This window comes from Serpula lacrymans (assembly GCF_000218685.1).
Source record: "Serpula lacrymans var. lacrymans S7.9 unplaced genomic scaffold SERLAscaffold_3, whole genome shotgun sequence".
NCBI lineage: Eukaryota > Fungi > Basidiomycota > Agaricomycetes > Boletales > Serpulaceae > Serpula > Serpula lacrymans.
Window position 1 is genome coordinate 1,533,921 of NW_006763292.1, and position 22,228 is coordinate 1,556,148.

The 22,228-nt window shown below is 42.1% G+C and overlaps 5 protein-coding genes across 5 annotated transcripts; 1 reads left to right on the forward strand and 4 right to left on the reverse strand.

The window, feature by feature from the left end:
- Positions 1–7,212: 7,212 nt before the first annotated feature.
- SERLADRAFT_346310 (uncharacterized protein) lies at positions 7,213–7,470 on the reverse strand (the record flags this gene model as incomplete). The annotated part of the gene is made up of 1 exon (XM_007314531.1): positions 7,213–7,470. One exon carries the CDS (start codon positions 7,468–7,470, stop codon positions 7,213–7,215), a length of 258 nt encoding a protein of 85 aa, XP_007314593.1.
- Positions 7,471–7,812: 342 nt separating this feature from the next.
- Positions 7,813–8,613, reverse strand: SERLADRAFT_434311 (uncharacterized protein; the record flags this gene model as incomplete). The annotated part of the gene is made up of 2 exons (XM_007314532.1): positions 7,813–7,950; positions 7,990–8,613. 2 exons carry the CDS (start codon positions 8,611–8,613, stop codon positions 7,813–7,815), a joined length of 762 nt encoding a protein of 253 aa, XP_007314594.1.
- A 5,988-nt stretch (positions 8,614–14,601) lies between these two features.
- SERLADRAFT_434312 (uncharacterized protein) lies at positions 14,602–15,009 on the forward strand (the record flags this gene model as incomplete). Its single annotated transcript, XM_007314533.1, has 2 exons — positions 14,602–14,827; positions 14,885–15,009. The coding sequence occupies 2 exons, from the start codon at positions 14,602–14,604 to the stop codon at positions 15,007–15,009; spliced, it is 351 nt and encodes a 116-aa protein (XP_007314595.1).
- A 5,707-nt stretch (positions 15,010–20,716) lies between these two features.
- SERLADRAFT_338912 (uncharacterized protein) lies at positions 20,717–21,172 on the reverse strand (the record flags this gene model as incomplete). The annotated part of the gene is made up of 1 exon (XM_007314534.1): positions 20,717–21,172. A coding segment is annotated over one exon (456 nt), but the record flags the coding sequence as incomplete, so codon positions are not given.
- A 15-nt stretch (positions 21,173–21,187) lies between these two features.
- Positions 21,188–21,706, reverse strand: SERLADRAFT_346394 (uncharacterized protein; the record flags this gene model as incomplete). Its single annotated transcript, XM_007314535.1, has 1 exon — positions 21,188–21,706. A coding segment is annotated over one exon (519 nt), but the record flags the coding sequence as incomplete, so codon positions are not given.
- Positions 21,707–22,228: the final 522 nt, after the last annotated feature.

The window sequence follows — 22,228 nt, forward strand, 5'->3', positions numbered from 1 at the left end:
CCACAACTAACTCAGTTCTACCTAAGTGGAGTATACTTAACTCCTTCCCTCACCCCTTTCTGCTTGTTGTAGTTGTGAGCTAGATTATAAAACATTTTGTTACAATAAGATCCTTTGGTGATTTAAGGATAAGTGATTGGAGGAGTGAGTTCAATGTTGAAATTGATGAAGACTAAAACAGATCTTCATTGTTAGCTGTGTTCTTGTTAGTGCAGAACTGTTAATATTGATAAATAGTGGTAGTCACACTTATACTGGACTCAACTGTTACAGTGGTAAGTGCCTATGGCTTGAGGTTTCCAAATTAGGGCCATCACATTATATAAGGTAATATTACAGTTTAATAGCTAAACACTTGTTTGCTTAAAAGCAGCTTTGATTATTGCGGTGGTAAGACATTAGGGAAAAGCCTTTTGCTATATAGGAGAGGGGCTTGTATATATGTGCAAATAATAACTATTCTAGCACATATAGCACTTATAGTACTATTAGAGCAACTATAGTATGCTATAGTGTTACACAAGCAATAAAAGCAACAGAACAATAAGAGCAATAATAGTATTATATAGGCAAAATTTGAAATGCTATAAATAACTATCATCATTGCTCTTATAGTTCTAATAGTCTATATAGCTCCTATAGCTCTTAAGACTAGTATTGTATAGCTTGGGCTATGTATTGACCAAGAGTTTCTTACTCTGGTGCACAACTTGGACAAGCAAAAGAGAAGAGAGAAAGGAGGGATCACCCCTCAGGTTCTAACAAGTTTGTTGTGCTAGACAACAGGAGGACTCGCTGAGTCCTTTCCCATGTATTGCTCCTGTATATATACTAAAATACATGAGGTACTGTACAGTTGTAAATAAAGTTTAAAGTCCGATGTCTAGCATGTGACTGGTCACATGATGAGTCTAGACACTGGTCAGGTGTTGTGTCACATGACTGGTCATGTGACTATGAAAAGTCCGAAAATGTAAAGTAAATGGTCACATGATCAGTCATGTGACTTGGAAAATGAAAAGTAAAAGTACAAAAGGTGAAGCGTAAATAGGTGCTGGTATGTCAATTGTAACAGGCTACTTAAAAAGGTTGTTAAACCATGTGGTTTATGTGAGTGAGATAGTAATTTGTATCATTGATATTTATAGCAATGCTTTATCCAAGTATAAGTTGTAATAATGTGTAACAAAAATAACAAGCCCATGGAATGTCAATATATAAAAAGATATAGAATATTTTGCAAGCATTTATGATGTAGTGGATAAACACATGGTAGGTGGCTATAGAGTCATTGGTCAGCAAAAAAGCAACCAATGGGTTAAGATTTCTGTAATAACCAAAGTTTGTATACTCTGGCACACAACAAGAACAAGCAGAGAGGGGTGAGTGAAGAAGAGGATAATCTCCTGAAAGGTAGAACCAAGTTAGTTGTGGGTAAACAACAGGAGGACTTGCTGAGGTGATCTATTGGGGTATGTATACAACTACAGACTATTTGTACATGTGTACTATATAGTTGATAAAAGTGGTGGCTGATGATGCCACAGGGCACAGCCCATGTGACCAGCTTCACTGTATGAGAGAATTATATCTAAAATAAAGGAGAAGCAGCACAGTGCAAGAAAGCGAAAATGCAAGTGGAGTTTAAAATAAAAGAAAATTGCTGCATGGCACAAGTGTTCAAAAGCAAAAGAGGAGTTTGAAAGTTAGAAGCCCAAAAATGGTATATTGTAACACTATCATTAAGCTCTCCCTCCACACTTTTACTACCATTTTGATATATCAAAACAAACACTTTTATCAACATTTTACAATATCAAATTTCTATTTGATGTTCAATTTCTGTGCAGCTTTTTCCAATACAGATATTTTTGTTTTGTTCAAGTTTGATTACAATATTGGGTGCATCAATATTTAATATAAACAACAGAGAAATTACTCTATTTTACAGGTGACAAAACACTTGCAACAATTAATGTTTTTCTAAAAGAAAAATCAAGCACAAATTTCTGTGTTAAAATCCTTGTTAAGATTTTATCACTATCACAATATATTCTTTGAGATATAGTTCCACAACAATTTACTTGAACAAAATACTTATCATTTTTGTGAGCAATCCAATCAACATTTGTAGTACTCAAAATACTGACCAAACAATAAATCTTACATGTGGAGAAATCTTGACAACATTCTAAACAACATCTTGTGTGTTGAACTTTTTATATATTCAGCATTATGTTGAACCTGATTCTCAAAATTTTTGTTGTTGTTAATATACTAAGAGAAGATGTTGAGGACATACTATTAAGAACAAAGCTTGAAGGAAGTGTCTAGCCACTTGCTGAGAGCAATCAGGGACTGGAACTAGAGTCCAATGTGAGTAACTGTATTATTAGAGAGTATGACAGGTATACAGTACCTAGAGTCCAATGTGAGTAACTAGAGAATAGGAAGCGTTGGACTCTGCAGTACTGTCCGAAGTTTTGTAAACAAAGGTAAACAAAGCAGCCACAAAGGCAAAATAATAGAGAACACAATCAATAGTGAATGATAGAAGAATAGATAGAGAAAGGAATGAAAATATATAGGTAGCACAAAGGTGCAGAATCACCAAAACTAACACATACTATATCAAGTACACAATAAGTACAAAATTACCAGTGAGAACAGTCTTCAGCAACTGAGAAGTTTGCCAACAGTGGTGACAGAGTTGACCAAGATTTTTGTTTATGTGTCGCCTCAAGCAAATAATTTCAGGCCCAATAGTAGTCACTCAGATGGGTTTTTGTTGTGGGAAACCTGACTCTGACACCAACAATCTGCCATCCAAGTTTTGACACAGTGCTGGTAGTAGTGGATCATAATACACGATCGGTGACAGGTTGTGGTTGTGGATTGCACAATAAGTAAAACTATATTAGCCAGGGAGTGACTGACCAAGTCTCTTCAAGCTCTATTATACTGACTGCATCTCTACTGGTACTAGGTTTCCATGTACCTGAATTCCACATAACCTTCAAGTTACCATCGCACATAGGGAGTCTGGATGAGCTGTTGGTGTATATACATTGGTTCCATGGCCTACACAGTCTCAAATGTGACACAGAGATGTACAAAATAGTGAGGGCCACAAGAAACTATTTCCCACATGTAGCGGTCATTTGTCTGCATAATGTGATTTGCCCTTGTCACCTGGTGCAGAAGTGTCCCAGGAGCAAAGTCCCTAGGCTGGTTGAGGCCATCTGGACAATTTCTGCAATGCTGTCCAAATTTTATTCTAAGAATCCCTCGGCTCCTAGGAAGCTTAGAGGCATGGATTCAAATCTTTTTAATTCCCTTTTCCAAACTATGCCCAAAAATCAAATCACTACTGCCAAAATTTGATCTTGCCTGGAAGTCAGGCCTTAAGAGGGGGGTAGTGTTATGATGCACAATTTTTGGACCTTTAAATTTTATTCTCCTATTTAACTTTCTTTCTTTTTTGGACACTTGTGCCATGCAGCACTTTCCTTTTGTTTCAAACTCCACTTATACTTCCACTTTCTCACACTGCACAGCTTTCTTTTATTTTTAGTTACACGTGGTGGAGCTGTGCCCTATGACATCATCAGCAACCACATCTATCAACTGTATAGTACATATGTGCAAACAAACTTGTAGTAGTATATATACCCCAGTAGATGAAGTAGACACCTCAACAAGTCTTCATATTGTCTATAACTCGGTCCTACCCTAAGGGTGTTATCCACTCCTTCCCTCAACTTTCTTTGCTTGTGTTAGTTGTGCGCCAGAGTATAAAAACTTTGGTTGTTACAACAAGTGCATTGAAGGCCTGAGCTGTAACAACCAAGAGTTAGTTACTCTGGTGCACACAAGAACACACTATAAAGGTAGTTAAGAGGGAGTGGTTACCCCTTAAGCTGCAGAGAGTTTGTTGGTATACAACAGGAGGACTCACTGAGGAGTCTCCTTGATCTATTGGGGTATTTATACTAATACAGAGTGTTTGTACCTATGTACTGTACAGTTGATAAAAGCAGTGGCTGATGATGTCAGAGGGTGCAGCCCGTGTGACCAGCTCCATTGCGTGATAGAGTTTGTGTCTAAAAGAAGAATAAAGGCAGCGCTGCACAAGAAGGTGGAATTAGAACAAAAAAGGAAAGTGCCGCATGGCATGGGGTGTGAACTATAGTAAAAAGGTTAAAGCGGAGAATGAAAATTAAAGGAAAGGTCCAAAAATTGTGTCATGGTAACACTACCCCCCTTCTAAGGTTCGACTTCCAGGCGAGACCAAATACTGGAGGTGGTAGTTAAATTTTCGGGCATAGGTTGAAAAAGGGAATTAAAAAGTTTTGAGTCCATGCCTCTAAGCTTCCTAGGAGCCGAGGGGTTTTTAGAATAAAATTCGTGAACAGTGTTGCGGGAATTGTCCAGATGGGCTTCTGGTTCCCACGTTCTGTCCTCGTCTCCATAGCCCTTCCATAGGACTAGGAATTCTAGTTTCCCACGCTTCAAGCGTGCGTCTATCACCCGTTCAACTTCGAACTCTTCTTCACCTTCCTGGGTGACTACAACCGGTCCGGGCCGGTCTACGCACTGTCCTGGCAGCGGCCCTTTGTAAGGTTTCACACGGCTAATATTGACCGTGGGTACTACCCTCATTCATTTTGGGAGTTCCAGCTCCACCACATTAGGTTTGACTTCCTTAATCTGGTAAGGACCATTTCACTGTTCGGTCAGTTTTCTAGACTGCCGATCTTTTAACTTTAAGTGGTCAGTATCTAACCAGACCAGGTCGCCGACTTTGTAGTCAGGGGCGTTAGAGCGTCTACGCTCTGCCCTATCTTTCATCTGCTCTGCAGTTTTGAATAGCACCTTGCATGTTCCGTCCAAGACAGACTTCATGTCCTTGGCCATGTTCCCAGCAGCCTCGTTCTTGCTTTTGCCAGGTTCTACACTCATTCTGGGGAGGTACAATCTTGTTACCTCAAATGGTGCCTTTCCTGTAGTTGACGACTGTTTAATATTGTATGAGAACTGGGCTATCTTTAGCCACTTGGCCCAATCTGTCTGCCTGTCATTAATAAATATACAGAGGTATTGCTTCAACTCCTGGTTGAGTCTCTCCGTTTGTCCATCAGTCTGTGTGGATGGAACACCGTTGATAATTTAGGTTTGATGCCCAGCATCCGGCATAATTCTTTCGTAAATTCGCTAGCGAATTGAGGTCCTCTATCGGAAATAACCGTCTCTGGTAATCCATGGATGGACCATACAAAATCTTTAAATAAATCTGCCGTACCAGCGGCAGTAATGGCTTTGTTGGTGGGAATGAATACTACTTCTTTGGAGAAGTGATCTACTGCCACCATTACTGAATCATACCCATTTGACTTGGGCAGATCTGTTGTGAGATCAACCGATATATCCTGCCAGGGACCAGCTGGTATCGGACTTGAAGACTTCTAGAAGATCGGAATCCTGCCCAATTCTAACATTGGCAACCCTTGATTGGTCTATCAGGGTGACGCCTTTGTTATCATCCTCGATACCGTTGGCGTGATCCTCTCTTCTGGACAAAGTGTCCGCTTTCCCCATAGAGCTTCCAGGCTTATGAATTAATTTATAATTAAACCTTGACAAGTATACCGCGTAGCGGGCCTGTCTTCGGTTCCAGTCTCGGGCTGTCATAAAATATTCCAGATTCTTATGATCGGTCCAAATTTCAAATTGGTGCCTAGCACCTTCTAAGTAGTGCCGCCAGTGCTCTAAAGCTCTAATGATGGCCAGCATCTCCTTATCATATATTTGATAGTTGCGCTCTGTAGGCAACAAATTATGCGATAAATAGGCACAAGGCCTCCAAAAATCGTCAGGGCATTTAATTGATAGAACAGCCCCAGTAGCAAAATCAGAAGAGTCAGTTTCCAACCAGAACTCTTTGTCTAATTCTGGAAATGCTAATATGGGCGCTGTCGTAAACGCCTGCTTAAGCTTATCAAAAGCTTCTTGTTCTTTGGTGCCCCAGTGCCAAACAATGTCTTTCTTTGTGAGATCGTTCAACGGTCTCGCTATTTTCGCGAAGTTTTTGACAAACCTTCGGTAGAAATTGCCTAAGCCAAGGAAGGCCCTAACTCCTTTGATGCGAGTAGGTTCTGGCCAGTCCAATATAGCTTGAACTTTCTCAGGATCCATCCTGATTCTGTTCTGGCCTATGATCATACCGAGAAAGTCTACTTCCTTTACTTTAAAATTACATTTTTTGGGTTTGACGAATAGGTTCCGTACATGTAAGCATCAAAGGACTTCTTGCACGATCCTGTCATGCTCAGCCTCATTGTCCAACTTCGTGAATATTAACAAATTGTCAATGTAAATGACAACACAGTTTTCCATATCCGCAAAAATCTCGTTCATCATGCTCTGGAAGGTCGCCGGTGAATTGGTCAACCAAAAAAACATGACAAGGGGCTCAAAGGATCCTCGGTGGCATGTGAACACGGCCTTCCAAGCATCTTCTTCTTTAATTTGTACATTATTGTACCCACATCTGAGATCCATCTTTGTTAAGATTTTGGCACCAGCCAATTTGTCTACTAGCTGACTGATTAAAGGCAGCGGATACGCGTTTTTAACCATGTGCTCATTCACGTAACAATAGTCCATAATCATACGCTTCTTACCATCCTTTTTAGGAATGAAGAACACCGGGGACATCTTAGGGCTTTTGGAAGGTCTGATGTAACCCTTCCTAAGCTGTTCGTCTATGAAACTTGACACCTCATCTCTTTCTGGAGCAGAGAGTGGTATCATGTGTCCTTTTCTCAGTTTGAAGGTGTCCTTCAAATCTATAGCATGGTCCCAAGGCTTAGCCTCTGGGAAGCGCTCTGATTTATGTTTAGAAAAGACTTTCCAGAAGTCATGGTACCCGGGAGGTACCAGCCTCTTAATCTCTTCCTCAGGTTTTACCTCGTCATTGTCATTGTCAATCTTTTCTAGAGATCTGAGCTCATAAATGTGACCAGGGTTTATCTTTTCAAGATGCTCATTGTGACGGATGTGATTCGGTTTACCCAAGTTCACACACTCCTGAGGGCAATGTGACAATGTGACAACCCCTGTTTGCCAGTTAATCTCAGGATTGTGTTTGAATAGCCAGGTCCAGCCGAAGATTAAATTAATCTTCCCTAGTTGGGTAGCTTTGGCGGTGACTCATTCTCTGTGTCCTTGGTACTCGACAACAAAGGAACATTTGTGTGTGATACAGCCACCTGTGTTAAGCATACCGTCAATGTTATAGACGGGAATAGATACATCTAATTTTACAAGGGGGAGTTCCCAGACCTGATCTATGAAGATTCGGTTAGCGCCTGAATCAAGCAGTGCACTGGTTGGGTGTACTATGCCCCGGGCAAGGTTTTCCACACCAACGTCTAAACGGATCTCCTTTTGGAATAAGTACGTGCGCATCAACACATGCCTTGGGATTTCGGGAAAGGGTGGCTCCAACAAAAAAGAAAAAGTATTGAAAGTTACATGTTTTTCTATTTTATTTTTACCAGAATCAAGCACCCTATTGTTTGTCTCACCGGGGCCACGCTCCAAGGGAGACGCTGGTGCAGCGGTAGTATCATAAATATTACAGTTACAATGCTTCATACAAGTACATATTTCTGATAAATTTTGAAATCTATTTACAAATTGGGGAGCCATTCCCCTTCTTTCCATTATTGCTCGTTCAACACCCCGAAGCAGGGGCCATTTTGTTGTGGTTTACTTCATTGTTCCGAGGAGCAAAGGCACCCAAGTGGCCTAAGCTCCAAACTTTTTTCCCTGAGCCTTCATCTCAGCGGCCTGCTGATCGTAGAAGAAGACCCGGATCTTGTCGTAAGAACAACCAGCCAGAGTCTGGAGCCAATCGTCCAGTTTCTCTGTTTCTAGTTGGCACGCCTGGTGCCCTTGATTATTTTTTTGTTGGGCGGCCTACACCTTGTTTCTGCAATCTCGGGACATGTGTCCCCCTTGACCGCAATTGTAGCAGTTCCCCTTGAATGTACGCATCTGTCCGCCCTGGACCGCGCCAATATCCACTGCATGTTCATTCCCTAGTCCCCCTTGGATGGAGAGGGCCAGGAACCGGGTTACAAAATCATCCGTCCTCATGTTGCCTTGTTTGAAGGACCAGATTTGCTGACGCGCCCAGTCACGCTCAGCTTGCAGTTTGAAATATTTTTTGATCTCGACTTTGAGATCATCCCAGGTAGGCCACACTCTCGCGGTGTGGCACTCCTGCATTCTTACTTGGGTGTATCGACCCGCCACAGGTCCTTTTAGTCTTGACAGCACAGCCGTCGCTATTTCAAAATCATCAGCGAACGCATCCCAGTTTGCTTTGATCCAAATCTGGAGCTTGATCCACCATTCGGCAAATTGCGCCCTATCTCCTTCGAAAGTGCCGGGGTCAGCGACGATCTTGACTTTCTTGTTGAACTTTTGCTCAACCGTAAATTCCGCTGCTGGGGTAGCCTGAATCTTGGCGAGCTGATTCGTCAACGCCTGAATCTGTGCACGCATGTTGTGCAGCAGACTGTTCATATCCGGTTGCGACAACATGTTGACTTGTTCTCTTTGGTAATGTAAAAAAAAAGGTAACTGGGGGTCCCCACTTGCTATCTGCGGATCAACCTCTTCCCAGCTGAGTATTGGATCTCAATCTCCAACTACCTACACTATAGTATTTGAAATTTATATAAAAAGTATTTGTAATAAACCCCGGTCCGAACGGTTGTCAGGGGGTGGTCCGCTTGTTAAGCTGTCAACCCTTCTCCACACTGGCGGAGGCAAGTGCCCAGCCTGGTCAGAAGTATTTGAAGAGGAAAATTTGTATTTTTTAAATCTAATCAACAGAGGTTCCACGCCAACTGCTGAGCTATAGTACTCCCCTTAACGCTGGGGGCCGCGTATCAAAGGTTTTGTTTCTTCTCCCAAAGCACTACAAGGCTGTCGCTAGGAGCACACCTATTTGCTATGCGGGATATTCCCAAACAATAACCAAATCTCCTTCACCCTGGAGTCCGGGTGCTCAGTGGGACTTTTTGATGCCAAAGTTACCTTTAGGTTCAAATCTAGTCTGCACCCAGTAGCCAATAAAGGGAAGAGTAAAAAAAAGGCAGAAATGAGGAGAGCCCTTCCCAGAGTGAGGATGGTTGCACCAAGAAGCAAATCCATCAATATGGAACAAGAGAAGATTTAGAGGCTTGATAAAATCCTAAGTGAGGATGAAAGTAGTGCTGAGATTCAAAACCAGCCCATGCCCTCCAAACCAGCTGCAATGCAACAAAATGTAGCCTTCCAGGAATCAACAACCAGGCCCGGGCCCTCCAAACCAATTCACAACCCCGTCCTGGCTCCTTCTATCTTGGGGCAGCAATCTATAGCTGTAGAACAAGCAGACAACAACAGTCCCCAGCATACTTCTATTACACACAGGTCCCAGAGGATGTTATAATACACAATTTTTGGACCTTTAAACTTCATTCTCCACTTTTACTTTTTTTCATAGTTTTCACACACTGTACTATGCTGCACTTTCCATTTTGTTCAAACTCCTCTTTCGCACACTGCACTGCATTTTCTTTATCCTTAACTACAAATCTCTCATGCAGTGGAGCTGGTCACATGGGCTGTGCCCTATGAAATCATTAGCCACTGCCTTCATCAACTGTATAGTATATATGTACAAATAGTCTGTAGTAGTATAAATACCCTAATAGATCAAGGAGACTCTTCAGCGAGTCCTCCTGTTATTTACCCATAACAAACTCAGTCCTACCCAAGGGAGATTATCCTCTCCTCCATTCACCCCTCTTTGCTTGTCTTTGACGCGCACCAAAGCATACAAACTTTGGTTGTTACAGAGGAAGTTCCTCGCCAGGCTATATACAGAGGAGGAATACCTGAAGTTGGTGGATGCAGTGTACCAACTGCCAAAAGACAAGCCCAGGCCCGGCTCCCAGAGGAGTAGCCAGCCAGAGGATTACTTAGACTACTGGCCGTCATGGGCTTCTCATGGGGCTATGCCCACAGCATGATTCTATTGGAGATTCACCAAGGCAATGGAACCCAAAACCTCTTGAGGTGGCTCCATATGTAGCCTTATTGGCCAGGGTATCAGAGGCCATACTGCTATAGCCCTGATATGTTTGGCAGTAGGAATGTTGCTCTGGGACCTTCATACAACCCAATTTGCTGACAAGGACATCAACCTGATATGGTCATACATTGAGTTTGCCATGGTGGGCAAAACTGTCCTCCCATTCTGCAGAGACAAGACCACTGCAATACAAAACAGTTTGAAATCCACCTTCCCTGACAAGGCAAGGGCACTACCCAGGATGGTGACAAGGGTGATGCAGAGTCCCACCAAACATGGGCATAAGGAGATAGATGAGGAACCTGGGAACATTGGACACAGGGTAAGTCAAGTAATAGTCCAATAAAGCGGCTTCAACAAGCTAAGGACACCAAGGTAAAGCAGAAGCTAAATGTTTAACTACAGAGTTCATAACAAAACATAAGAACATGTAGAGGAAATATATGGCAGACTGAAAGCTGGACAGGAGAATAAGAGTAGGTATCCAGAGTACCGTATGGGAGCAAGGTACAGGGCCATGCCAAGCAGCAGAAAATGAGGAGCATAATTCCTGGAAGAGCAAAGATTCAGGAATTTGGACTTGGGGTTTTCTGATTGTTCAGAGATTCTGGTTTACTAGCCAGTGGCATGGATATGACAATAGACCTCCCTTCATTATAGTATAGAGTCTTGAATCCCTCTTCTTAGAAGGCTCACCCTGGCTGACATATACATGTCATGCCAGTTGGAGTGCATTATTTGCAAAACATAGAACAATGTCTTTTTGTCAGAGACTCAAATCACAATTTTTCAACTTTTGGAATGACAGAGATAAAATTTCACCTAGACAAACAATATAGTGACAATGAGATATGTAGACATGGTATAATATGGGAGAGGGAAAAACATAGTGGAACAACATGCCAAGCCATGATAGGAGGAATAAAAGCATATAAAGTCCATTACCATGTATCCATGCTTTTCCACACTATTTATATATACCAACACATTGTGCTAGTGAGAATGTACGGTTGACCCTACACCTGCAGACTTCAGTATATGGCCATTAGATGGTTCATGTATTGGACTCATAGTATGTAGCCTATAATTCAGTGGGGGTTTTGAGAGGGCTATCTGGACCCTCCCTGGTGTGTATTTTGGAGAAGTACTACCACTATGGGCCCAATAACAGGTGAAAATAACCTGTGTAAATACTTGCTCAACTGTTTAAAGATGCCTCATGTCTGGATTCACCTAGTTTTAGAAGTGGGTGTTACTGTGTGAATACAAATACCATTTTAGGTTATTTTCCTTCTTGAATGAGTATGATTTTCACCATATTTTGATAGTGAAAGTAGCTTTATTTTTATGGCATTCAGGTCAATATACCAGGTGAAATAACCCAGGACTTCAATGTTGTTTATTAATGTATATCACAGTGGTATTCACCACATTTGATGGGTTACAAGCACCACTAATGGGTGGGGATATCCACTGAGATTCCGGGTGTTTATTACTGGGCTTAGAACCAGAAAATTGCGCAACTTACTGTAGGACTAAGAGTTAATATTTTGCAAGTGCTTTATTGGCCCAAGGTCATCTTGCGTATACTACACTGGGGGCAAAATCCTAAAATATGTGAAAAACACTTGAAAAATAGAGACATTGTTTTTTAGCATCTTTCTTTAAATAACATTGGGGTTCAATATTTTTTCAATGTTTTCTTAAAAAATATTGGGGAAAATATACAAAATGTAATTTTTGCAAAACATTGGTAATCAGTATTGTATCTACACTGAGTGGAAAAGTATTTTGTGATAGTATATTATGGATGTTTACCCTAATATCTCATGAGAAAATATTGAAAAAATAGTGGGTAAAATTTCTCCATTGTTATGTAGAGAAACAGGCTAAGGAACAAAGTCTTTTTTTTTCTTTTGTTTAATAAAAATCATGGGATTTTGCCCCCAGTGCTAATAAATATATATTTATGTTCAGTTTGAAGGCCCTGAAGCACTTAGCGCTCAAGTTTGGAGACAATTGGGGTACACTGGCTAATATTGGCAATGCAAGATAATCAATAACAGAGTTATATATCTGACAGTGATTGGTCAAGTGCGCTTGATCAAAACTACTTCCTTGCCTTGACTGACTCATCTGGCGAACAAAATATAATCCATAAAAGCTGGTACTACTCTCAAGCTTACTGGCTGCATGATTGTCTTCCAACATTCGGCTGAATTCAAGTGGAACCCAGCTCAAAATTCTCAATAACAGGGTCAAGACAAGTGTGGTGTTTATAATTGACCGGCTTGGGGGCAGGCTTAGCAGAGATTGACACTATTTTGGAGCGCTAGCATGGTCCAGGTGAGCCTATCAATCAATTTCTTGTTATTAATTTTGATTATTAATTTGTAACTTCATAATATGTTGTTAATGCCTTCAGGCGGTTGTACATTTAGTTACACATTGTATTGGCTGTTTGCAATGTGAACAATCATTGATGATCATATTTCAGATCTCCAGGACATTGATGATGTACTCAGACAAGTTAACCATCTTCATAGTCCAAACTGCATCCATAACTTCAATTTGGTGAACATGTAGTAAACACTTTTTTAAATTCTTGTCAGCCGCAGGTTTGATGTTTTTGCAAAATGCTGTAGTCAGCAAACCGTTTGAGAAATGATTCTTCATACAAAGCACCTGCAGTAGCTTTTTGATGTGACAATATCAAATTCTACTTTGGCACACTGTCACCATGGGTTGATTAGACACAAGCAGTAAAATTGATTGATTAACATGTCTAAACATTATAATGGTGCTACTTAAGATACTATACTATAACACTAATTATATCAACGATGAGGCTTTATTTCACATTTGCAAGAGGTTGACCAGGGCAGATGTTACGATACACAATTTTTGAACCTTTAAATTTTATTCTCCTCTTTAACTTTCTTCTGTAGTTTTTACACACTGTGCTAACTTTCCATTTTGTTCGAACTCCACCTTCTCGTGCTGCACTGCCTTTTCCTTATTTTAGCTACAAATCTCTCATGCAGTGGAGCTGGTTACACAGGCTGTGCCCCATGACATCATCAGCCACTGCCTCCATCAACTGTACAGTGCACATGTACAAACAAACCTGTAGTAGTATATATACCCCAATAGATCAAGGAGACTCCTCAGCAAGTCCTCCTGTTGTTTACCCACAACAAACTCAGTCCCATCCAAAGGGTAACCACTCCCCTCACTTCTTTATAGCTTTGTCTCAGTTGTGCGCCAGAGTATACAGACCAAACTCTTGGTTGTAACATTAAGACTCGCTCTTTACTACTTTCTTGCACTTTGTGCAAACCCGGTCCCCAGGGTTAAGGGGTTATTGTTTTGGAATATCCCATATAGCAGAAGGGTGCACTCCTGGCTACGGTCCTGTAGTACTCAGGGAGAAGGGACAATTAAACTATACATGGCCCCCAGTGTTAAGGGGAGTACTTTAGCTCAGCAATAGTGTGAAACTATTGTTGATTAGAATTTAAATACAAAAACTTTGCTTTCTCTTTCCTCTGACAAGGCCGGGCACTTGCTTCCGTCAGTCTGGAGAAGGGTTGATAGCTTAGCAAGCGGACCACCCCCTGACAACTGTTTGGACCAGGGTTTATTATGAAATACCTTTTATATACAATTTCAAATACTATGGTGTGGGTAGTCGGAGGTTGAGATCCAATACTCAGCTGGGAAGAGGTTGATCCGCAGATAGCAAGCAGGTACCCCCAGTTACCTTTTTTTTACTTTACAAAGAGAACAAGTTGACATGTCATCGCAAAACCAACCCGACATCAACACTCTGTTGCACAACATGTGTGCACAGGTTTTGGCATTGACCACGCAGCTCACTGAGCTTCAAGCAAACCCCCCTGAAGCAGTTGAGCAGAAATTCAATAAAAAAGTCGAAATTATTGCTGACCCCGGGCTTGATTTGCTGAATGGTGTATCAAGCTCCAAATTTGGATCAAGGTGGACTGTGATGTATTTGCTGATGAGTTTGAAATAGTGACAGCTGTGTTGTCAAGACTCAAAGGACCTGTAGTGGGTCAATACGCCCAAGTTAGACTCCGGGAATGCTACACCGCTGGTCACTGGCCTACCTGGGATGATCTCAAAGTAGAGATCAAAAAATATTTCAAACCTCTACCAGCCCTTGGATATCAACACTCAATTGCACAATGTTGTCTGACAAGGCCCAGGCTTTGACCTTGACAATTCCAATATTTCAAACCTCAAGCTGAGCATGACTGGGCACGTCAGCAAATCTGTACCTTCAAACAAGGAAACTTGAGAACGGATGACTTTGTTACCCGGTTCCTGGCCTCTCCATCCAAGGGGGTTTAGGAATGCGGAGTGAGAACCTTTTAGCAGCTGCTGAGGAGGTTCCAAAAATTGGTAGGGTCATAGAGCTCTACACTATGCAATTTGGTGGCAGGTCCTCCACCAAAAATAACTATTCCCAGAGGCGCCCTGGGTCATCAAACCAAACTCAAAATCACTCTCACGGGTTCAAGCTGTTTGGGCTACAGCCAGGGCAGGGTGCTCCTATGGATATTGGTGCAGTCCAACACAGAGAAATGTGCAGATTCAAGGGCAACTGCTACAACTGTGGCCAGGAGGGACACATGTCCCAAGATTGCAGAAGTGGGGCATAGGCCGCCCAACAAAAAAATAACCAAGAGTGCCAGGTGCGCCAATTAGGAACGGAGAAACCGGACAATTGGCTTAATACTCTTGCCAGTTGTTTGTATGACAAAATCAGGGCCTTCTTCTATGATCAGCAGGTTACTGAAATGAAAGCTCAGGGAAAAGAGTTCAGAGCTTAGGTCACTTGGGTGACTTCACTCCTCATAACTATAACTATAAAGTAAACCACAACAAAGTGGCCCCTGCACCGGATTGTTGCACAAGCAATAATGGAAAGAAGGGGGTGGCTCCCCAATTTGTAAATAGATTTCTCAATTTATTATCTGAAGTATGTACTTGTATGGAAAATTGTGACTGTAATATTTATAATACCACCTGTGACAACACCAACAAGACACAGTCTTGGGGCACTAGAGCACAATGAAAACAACACTCAAAAGAAGAGGAAGAGGTGGGAGTGGTTACCCATTAGAATTCAACAAGTTAGTTGTTGGTAGACAACAGGAGGACTTGCTGAGTCCTTCCCTATGTATTGCTCCTGTATATATACTAAAATACATGAGGTACAGTACAGTTGTAAATAAAGTTTAAAGTCCGATGTCTAGCATGTGACCAGTCACATGGTGAGCCTAGACACTGGTCAGGTGATGTGTCACATGATTGGTCATGTGACTTATGAAAAGTCCGAAAATGTAAAGTAAAGTGAATGGTCACATGATCAGTCATGTGACTTGGAAAATGAAAAGTAAAAGTACAAAAAGTGAAGCGTAAATAGGTGCTGGTATGTCAATTGTAACACCACTGCTGCACCAGCGTCTCCCTTAGAGTGTGGCCCTGGCAAGGCAAACACAAGGGTGCTTGATTCTGGCAAAATAAAAAATAAAAACATATAAAATATGGAAGTAGAAAAACATGTTTTTTTTGATTTTCCTAATTCTTCTTTGGACCAACTTTCCACCATAATCCCAAGGTGTGTGTTGATGCACATATATTTATTGCAAAAAGAAAAACATTTAGAACTTGTTGTGGAAGATCTTGCCCAGGGCATAGTACACCCAACCAGTGCACTGCTTGATTGAAGCGCTAATGGCATCTTCATTGATCAGGTCTGGGCGGAGCAAGTTGGACTTCCCCTTGTAAAATTAGATATGTCTATTCCTAGACATGTCCGTATTATATAGCTCTATATAGCAGCACTATTTTGAGCCATTTGCTATGCCTGCTATAGTTGCACATTTGTGTTATACATTGTTGCCTTTACTATGGCTGCTTTCATAGAGTATAAGAGATATCATAATTCTGGATTCTTGTTTCAAATTAATTATACTTTACTTTTACTATAGCATATAGCAAACTGTCAGAATTTATTCCTAATACTGTTGTATGACATGCATAGAGTAAACTACTGTAATGAAGTGAACCCCCACAAACTAGAAAATTCTCTCAACTTCTTGTTTGGTCTTAAGATACTTATTCACTATGGACGACATTCAATATTATTGTATGAATACACTTTGATAATACTCACAGAATTTCACAAATAACTTGATAAGTTTTCTTTATAAGCCTTGATGAATAGTGCAAGCCTCATCTGGTAAGTGATTATAAGTATAGGTATAGATATAAATGGAGGAACATACTTTGGCTTGTTAACCTATTCACACCTATTCAGAAAAAGATAAGGTGGTCAAACACACTTTGGAGTAGACATAACATACCTTAGTCATAATTGAAGCAATAGTGTATGCTGCTACTACCAGCTGATGATGTAGTAGTGGAATATGTTGGGTATTGATATGGCATTGGTGCCAGTGGCCACTGCAAATAGAGCAGAGTTAATTTCAGTACCTTATAAGATAGTTATTAGAAAAAACTATACCTAGAGCTAACAGCATACCTAATAAGTATGCTATTAGCTCAATGTTATTGCAACTTAAAAGGAAAGAAGGATGTGCAGGACTCTGAAGTGCAATGGTGTACTATTTTGATGTAATATGTAACATCACACTAGTGCCACGTATGTTTCAAGAGCTGACTCTGAAAAAGATATGGCACTGCTGGAAAATTTGCTTTGGTGCCACATATTCAAACTCCGCTTAAATTCATTCTTGTGCATCAAGCAAGACACTTCAACTTTGATGCAATATCAATAGTGTTCTCTAGTACCTGTACAATTGAATATTTTTCATAGATTTTTTGAATAAAACCATTAGACTAAATTACCTGCATACCAAACCATTGTATGAGTAATAGGGGCATTCTCATCAGCACCAAATGTCTCATAGAAATTAACAAGCTATTATAGCACATATACCATCTATTATAGCAATGCCTGGTTGCTGAAATGTATAGACAATATTTGGAACATATGTAATAGACTTCCATTACATAAATAATCAGGCTGACACACATGCCAAACCAGTTAGTGAGTAATAATGGTGTTTTCATCATAATCAGAATGAAATTCCCAAAGATAGAAACAAGCTATTATAGCTACTATAGCAGCTATGCTATTTATTATAGAAAAAACTTGATTATTATAGTAATACATTAGTTGTCATAGAAGCCATAGAAACATGCTTGGCTATATAGCAAAATGGTTTTTCCTGATGTCATCATACCAGTATACTGTCATATATACCACCAATGGTTCTACTATCACCCTGTTCCTTACTATCACCTCAAATCTTCACATTAACTCCCTCATCCCAGTTTTGATAGTTCCCAATTGCCAAACCACATGCAGCTGTGGTGAGGTGTCCTCACGTACACCACTGATACCAATTCATCAGGAAAAACACTTTGGCTATATAGGCTGTTATAGTACTATATTTGCAAAAATAGATGTCATAGGGATCATAGTTGTAATAGAAACCCCAGCATCTATTCAGGAATAATGTGCTCTTATAGTACTCTTATAGTTGACTATAGTTCCAACAGACTCGTATAGTAGCATCAATATATTAATAACAAAGCTTGAAGGAAGTGTCTAGCCACTTGCTGAGAGCAATCAGGGACTGGAACTAGAGTCCAATGTGAGTAACTTTATTATTAGAGAGTATGACAGGTATACAGTACCTAGAGTCCAATGTGAGTAACTAGAGAATAGGAAGCATTGGACTCTGCAGTACTGTCCGAAGTTTTGTAAACAAAGGTAAACAAAGCAGCCACAAAGGCAAAATAATAGAGAACACAATCAATAGTGAATGATAGAAGAATAGATAGAGAAAGGAATGAAAATATATAGGTAGCACAAAGGTGCAGAATCACCAAAACTAACACTCCCCCCTGATGCTGCACCTCCCAAGCATCAGCTCCCCCCTGATCTAATAAGTCCCATCATCTTCCTGAACACTTCCACTTTAGGCTTGGCAAGAGCCTTGGTCAACAAGTTTGCAGGCATTTCAGCAGTGGGAACAAAGGTAGGAGCAATCTGCCCAGAGTCAACAACATCTCTCAACCAATGCCATCGCAGATCAAGGTGTTTAATCCGACCATGGTGCTCAGGGTTCTTGGATACAGAGATGGCAGATTGGTTGTCAATATGAAGAGTGGAAGGAGAGGTGATAGGATAGCCCATTTCCTTCAACAAATTTCGCATCCAGCAAATCTCTTTGCCAGCCTCAACAGCAGCAATGTATTCTGCTTCAGTGGTGGACAGAGCAACAATGTTCTGAAGCTTGGAGCTCCAGGAGACAGGACCAGATCCCATCTTGACAATATAGGCACCAGTAGAACAACCAGAGTCCTTGTCACCACCATGATCAGCATCAGAGAAAGTGGTGAAGAGTTCAGTGGAATTGGGATCAGGACCAAGGACAAGGGAATGATCAAGGGTGCCTTGCAAGTAGCGGAACAAGTGCTTGACAGCGCTCCAGTGAGTAAGACCAGGATTAGAGTTATATCTGGCAAGGACTCCAACAGTGTAGGCAATGTCAGGACGAGTTGTAGTGGCCAGATACATCAGAGCACCAACAGCAGCAAGGTAGGGAATGTCCTTCATCAAAGCAGCATCACTGGATGTTTTGGGAGACATGTCCTTGGTGAGGCGCAAACCAGGATCCATGGGAGTGGACACAGGCTTGCAGTCCTTCATGCCAAAGCGCTCCAAAATGTCCAGAGTGTACTGATGTTGGGAGAGGGAGATGGTGCAATTACTTAAATCTCTAGTGATGGAAATGCCAAGTAGGTAAGAAGTAGGGCCAAGATCACGAAGCTTAAAGTGCAGGGAGAGGTCCTTGACAGCTTGGTCAAGTGCAGAAGTAAAAGTGGATGCCAGTGTCATGTCATCAACAAAGACAGGCAGGATAATGCGCAATCAGCTCTGTTAAAGACATAGAGGGCAGAGTCTGAATAAGTACGCTTGAATCCGAGTTTTTCAAGCACAGTGAGCATCTTCTGGTTCCACATTCTGCCTCCCTGCTTTGTCCCATAGATGGCCTTGTCCAACTGGCAAACAAGATTGCAAGGACCCTGATGGAATCCCTCTGGCTGATGCATGTAGACCTTGACATCCATGACTCCATTCAGGAATGCATGGGAAATGTCAATGGAGCACAAATGGAGGTTGTGGATGGCTGCAATGGCAAGGACAACTCTGATGGATGATATGCGGACAGTAGGTGCATATATTTCGAGGAAATCAAAGCCAGGGCGCTGGTTATAACCTTTGGCCACATATCTGGCCTTGTAGCGCTCAACACTGCCATCTGAGTTGCGCTTGATCTTGAAGACCCACTTGCCACCAATAGCCTTGACTCCAGGAGGTAGTTCCACTAGTGACCAAGTACTATTATGCTCATGAGCTTGAAGCTCTTCCATGGCTGCCTTTCTCCATTTATCTGCATCAGGACGCTTCATTGCATCTGCAAATGACCTAGGCTCAGCAGAGTCTCCAAAGTGTGCCACTTCATCATCAACTGCCTCAGAATCACTGTCATCACTCTCAATGGCAGGAGTAGGTTGTCTGTGTTGAAGCCACCATGGTCTAGGTGGTCTCCTAGCCCTTACAGGGCGTCTCAGTGCAATAGGCAAGTCAGGAGAAGGTGAGCGATGAGGAGGGTGATTTGGAAGCTCAGGAGGTTGATTCACAGGTGGTTTTGCATCAAGGTCCAAATGAGGCCCATTGTCAGGCAATGGCTGAGGCTGCTGAAGTGCAGCTGGTGGGCCCATATCTCCCCCTGGACCTGGTGCAGGGACATCCTCAATCAGGCCCAATGGCATGGATAGTGAAGGTGGAGTGGGAGGTGGAGGCGGGACATTGTTAGAAGGCCTCTTCAAGCCAGGGAAGTAGCGCTCATCAAAATCAGCTCTGTCAGAGATAACAGTGCACTTGGTGGTAGGATTGTAGAATTTCCATCCCTTGTACCCCTTGGGGTAACCAATGAACACACATTTCTCCATATGAGAGCCAAAGACGCCTCTTTTGTCCTTTTGCACATGCACATAGGCAGTGCAGCCCCAAACGCGAAGGTGAGACATGTCAGGCTTGCGTCCATACCACAACTCAAATGGAGTGGCATGGGCCACTGCATCAGTGGGACACCTGTTCCAGACATGCACCAAAGCGGACAGACATTCACCCCAGAAGCTGTTAGGCAATGCAGACTCTGATAACATGGCAGTGATACGCTCAGTCAGAAGTCTGTTTGCTCGCTCTGCCACACCATTCTGCTGAGGACGATTCCTGGTGGTATGCTGTCTGACAATCCCATGGTCATCTGTGAATTGCTCAAATTCCTTGGACATGTACTCTCCCCCTTTGTCATCGTGCAGAGCCTTGATTTTACGCTCCAATTGAGTCTCAGCATAAGCCTTGAATCTCTTGAAAGCATCAAAGACATCTGACTTGGCCTTGAGAGGCACAACAACACGGAATCGACTGTGATCGTCAATGAAGGTGACCCAGTAGCGATAACCAGAGAATGTGGGGGAAGAGACTTGGTGTACATCAGAATGGATGAGGTCCAAAGGATGAGCAGAGCAAGTATCAGATGAGGGGAATGGATTGGCATGCATCTTGCCAGACAAGCACGGTTCACAGACAGGATCAGGAGCAGCCTTGGATTCCAGTGTAAGCCCAGTGACCAGATCTCTCTGTATCAGTCTCTTGACATCAGCATGATGGTGGTGAGCCAATCTGCGATGCCAGAGCATCAAATCAAGTGGTATAGTCGCAGTAAAATGTCCCAATTCAACACAAGCAGCAGTAGATCCATCAAGGAATGCTGCATTGTTGTCATTGATAGTTGCAGTGAACAAGAGAGTGTTGTCACACATAAAGGACATGGAATGAGACGAAATAGTGACATTGAAACCACTTTGACGAGTTAAATACAAGACTGAGAGGAGATTATTTCAAAGATCTGGTACATGGAGCACTCTAGAGAATTCCACAGCCCTAGCCACTTTGCCATTCATCACAGGATTAAACACCACAGTACCAACACCAGCTGAATAGACAACAGTGTGATCAGCCAGCTTGATTGGCACACAATATGGGGTATAGTGGTGCATCCAATGACGATGAGGTGTCATATGAGAAGTGGCGCCTGTGTCTGCATTCCAATCAATGTCAGCATCAAGTTGGAGAAGGCAATGAGGATCAGAGGGATGAATGGAACGAAGACTTGCATTCCCAGCTGATTCAGTGACCACAGTAGATGAATTGGCATTGTTGGGCGAAGATTTGGGCTGCTGAGAGGTATTCTGAGAGTTGCTGGAGCCTGCCTGAGCCTTATTGCCACGCTTGTAGCGATTCTTAGCACCCTCCACTGCCTGTTGGCGACTAGCAATGTATCTGTGGCATTTGTCTTGGGTATGACCAAGTAAACCACAGAAATCACACTGAACGCGAGTAGAGGTGGTGGATTGGTTGCAATGATGGCAGTTAGGATGGGTGCAGGTGCTATTGGCAGTGGTAGACGAAGAATGCAAGGCAGAATCGACTTCAGCACGACGACGGCGATTGACCTCTTCAGCAAGGAAAGCATCCCTGAGCTGGGTCTTGTCCAAGGTGCCCAGAAGTAGTAGAGATGAAGTGAAGTGGGCAGTCTCATGACAGCACTGGCATGCCCTGCAGTAGCAAGATCCAGAAGATGACTGGGAAATATATCAAGGGTGATCCTACGCCTTTTCCCCATCTTTGGCAGTAAAGAGAGAGCTGCACATGTAGAAATAGAGGTAGAGGTAGAAGACTTTCTGGGGAAACTAGTCCTCCCCTGTATAACAACAGGCCTGGACTTGGGCTGCTATATAGGCTGTTAGCTTTATGAATGTAAGAAGTATTCAGAAACATACTTGATCATCCAGAATAAGTTGATCAACATCTTAGCAGCATGTAAGTATTTTCCTCTAGGAATGATTATATCTTACCCTCTGGTCTAGCACCCTCATCCT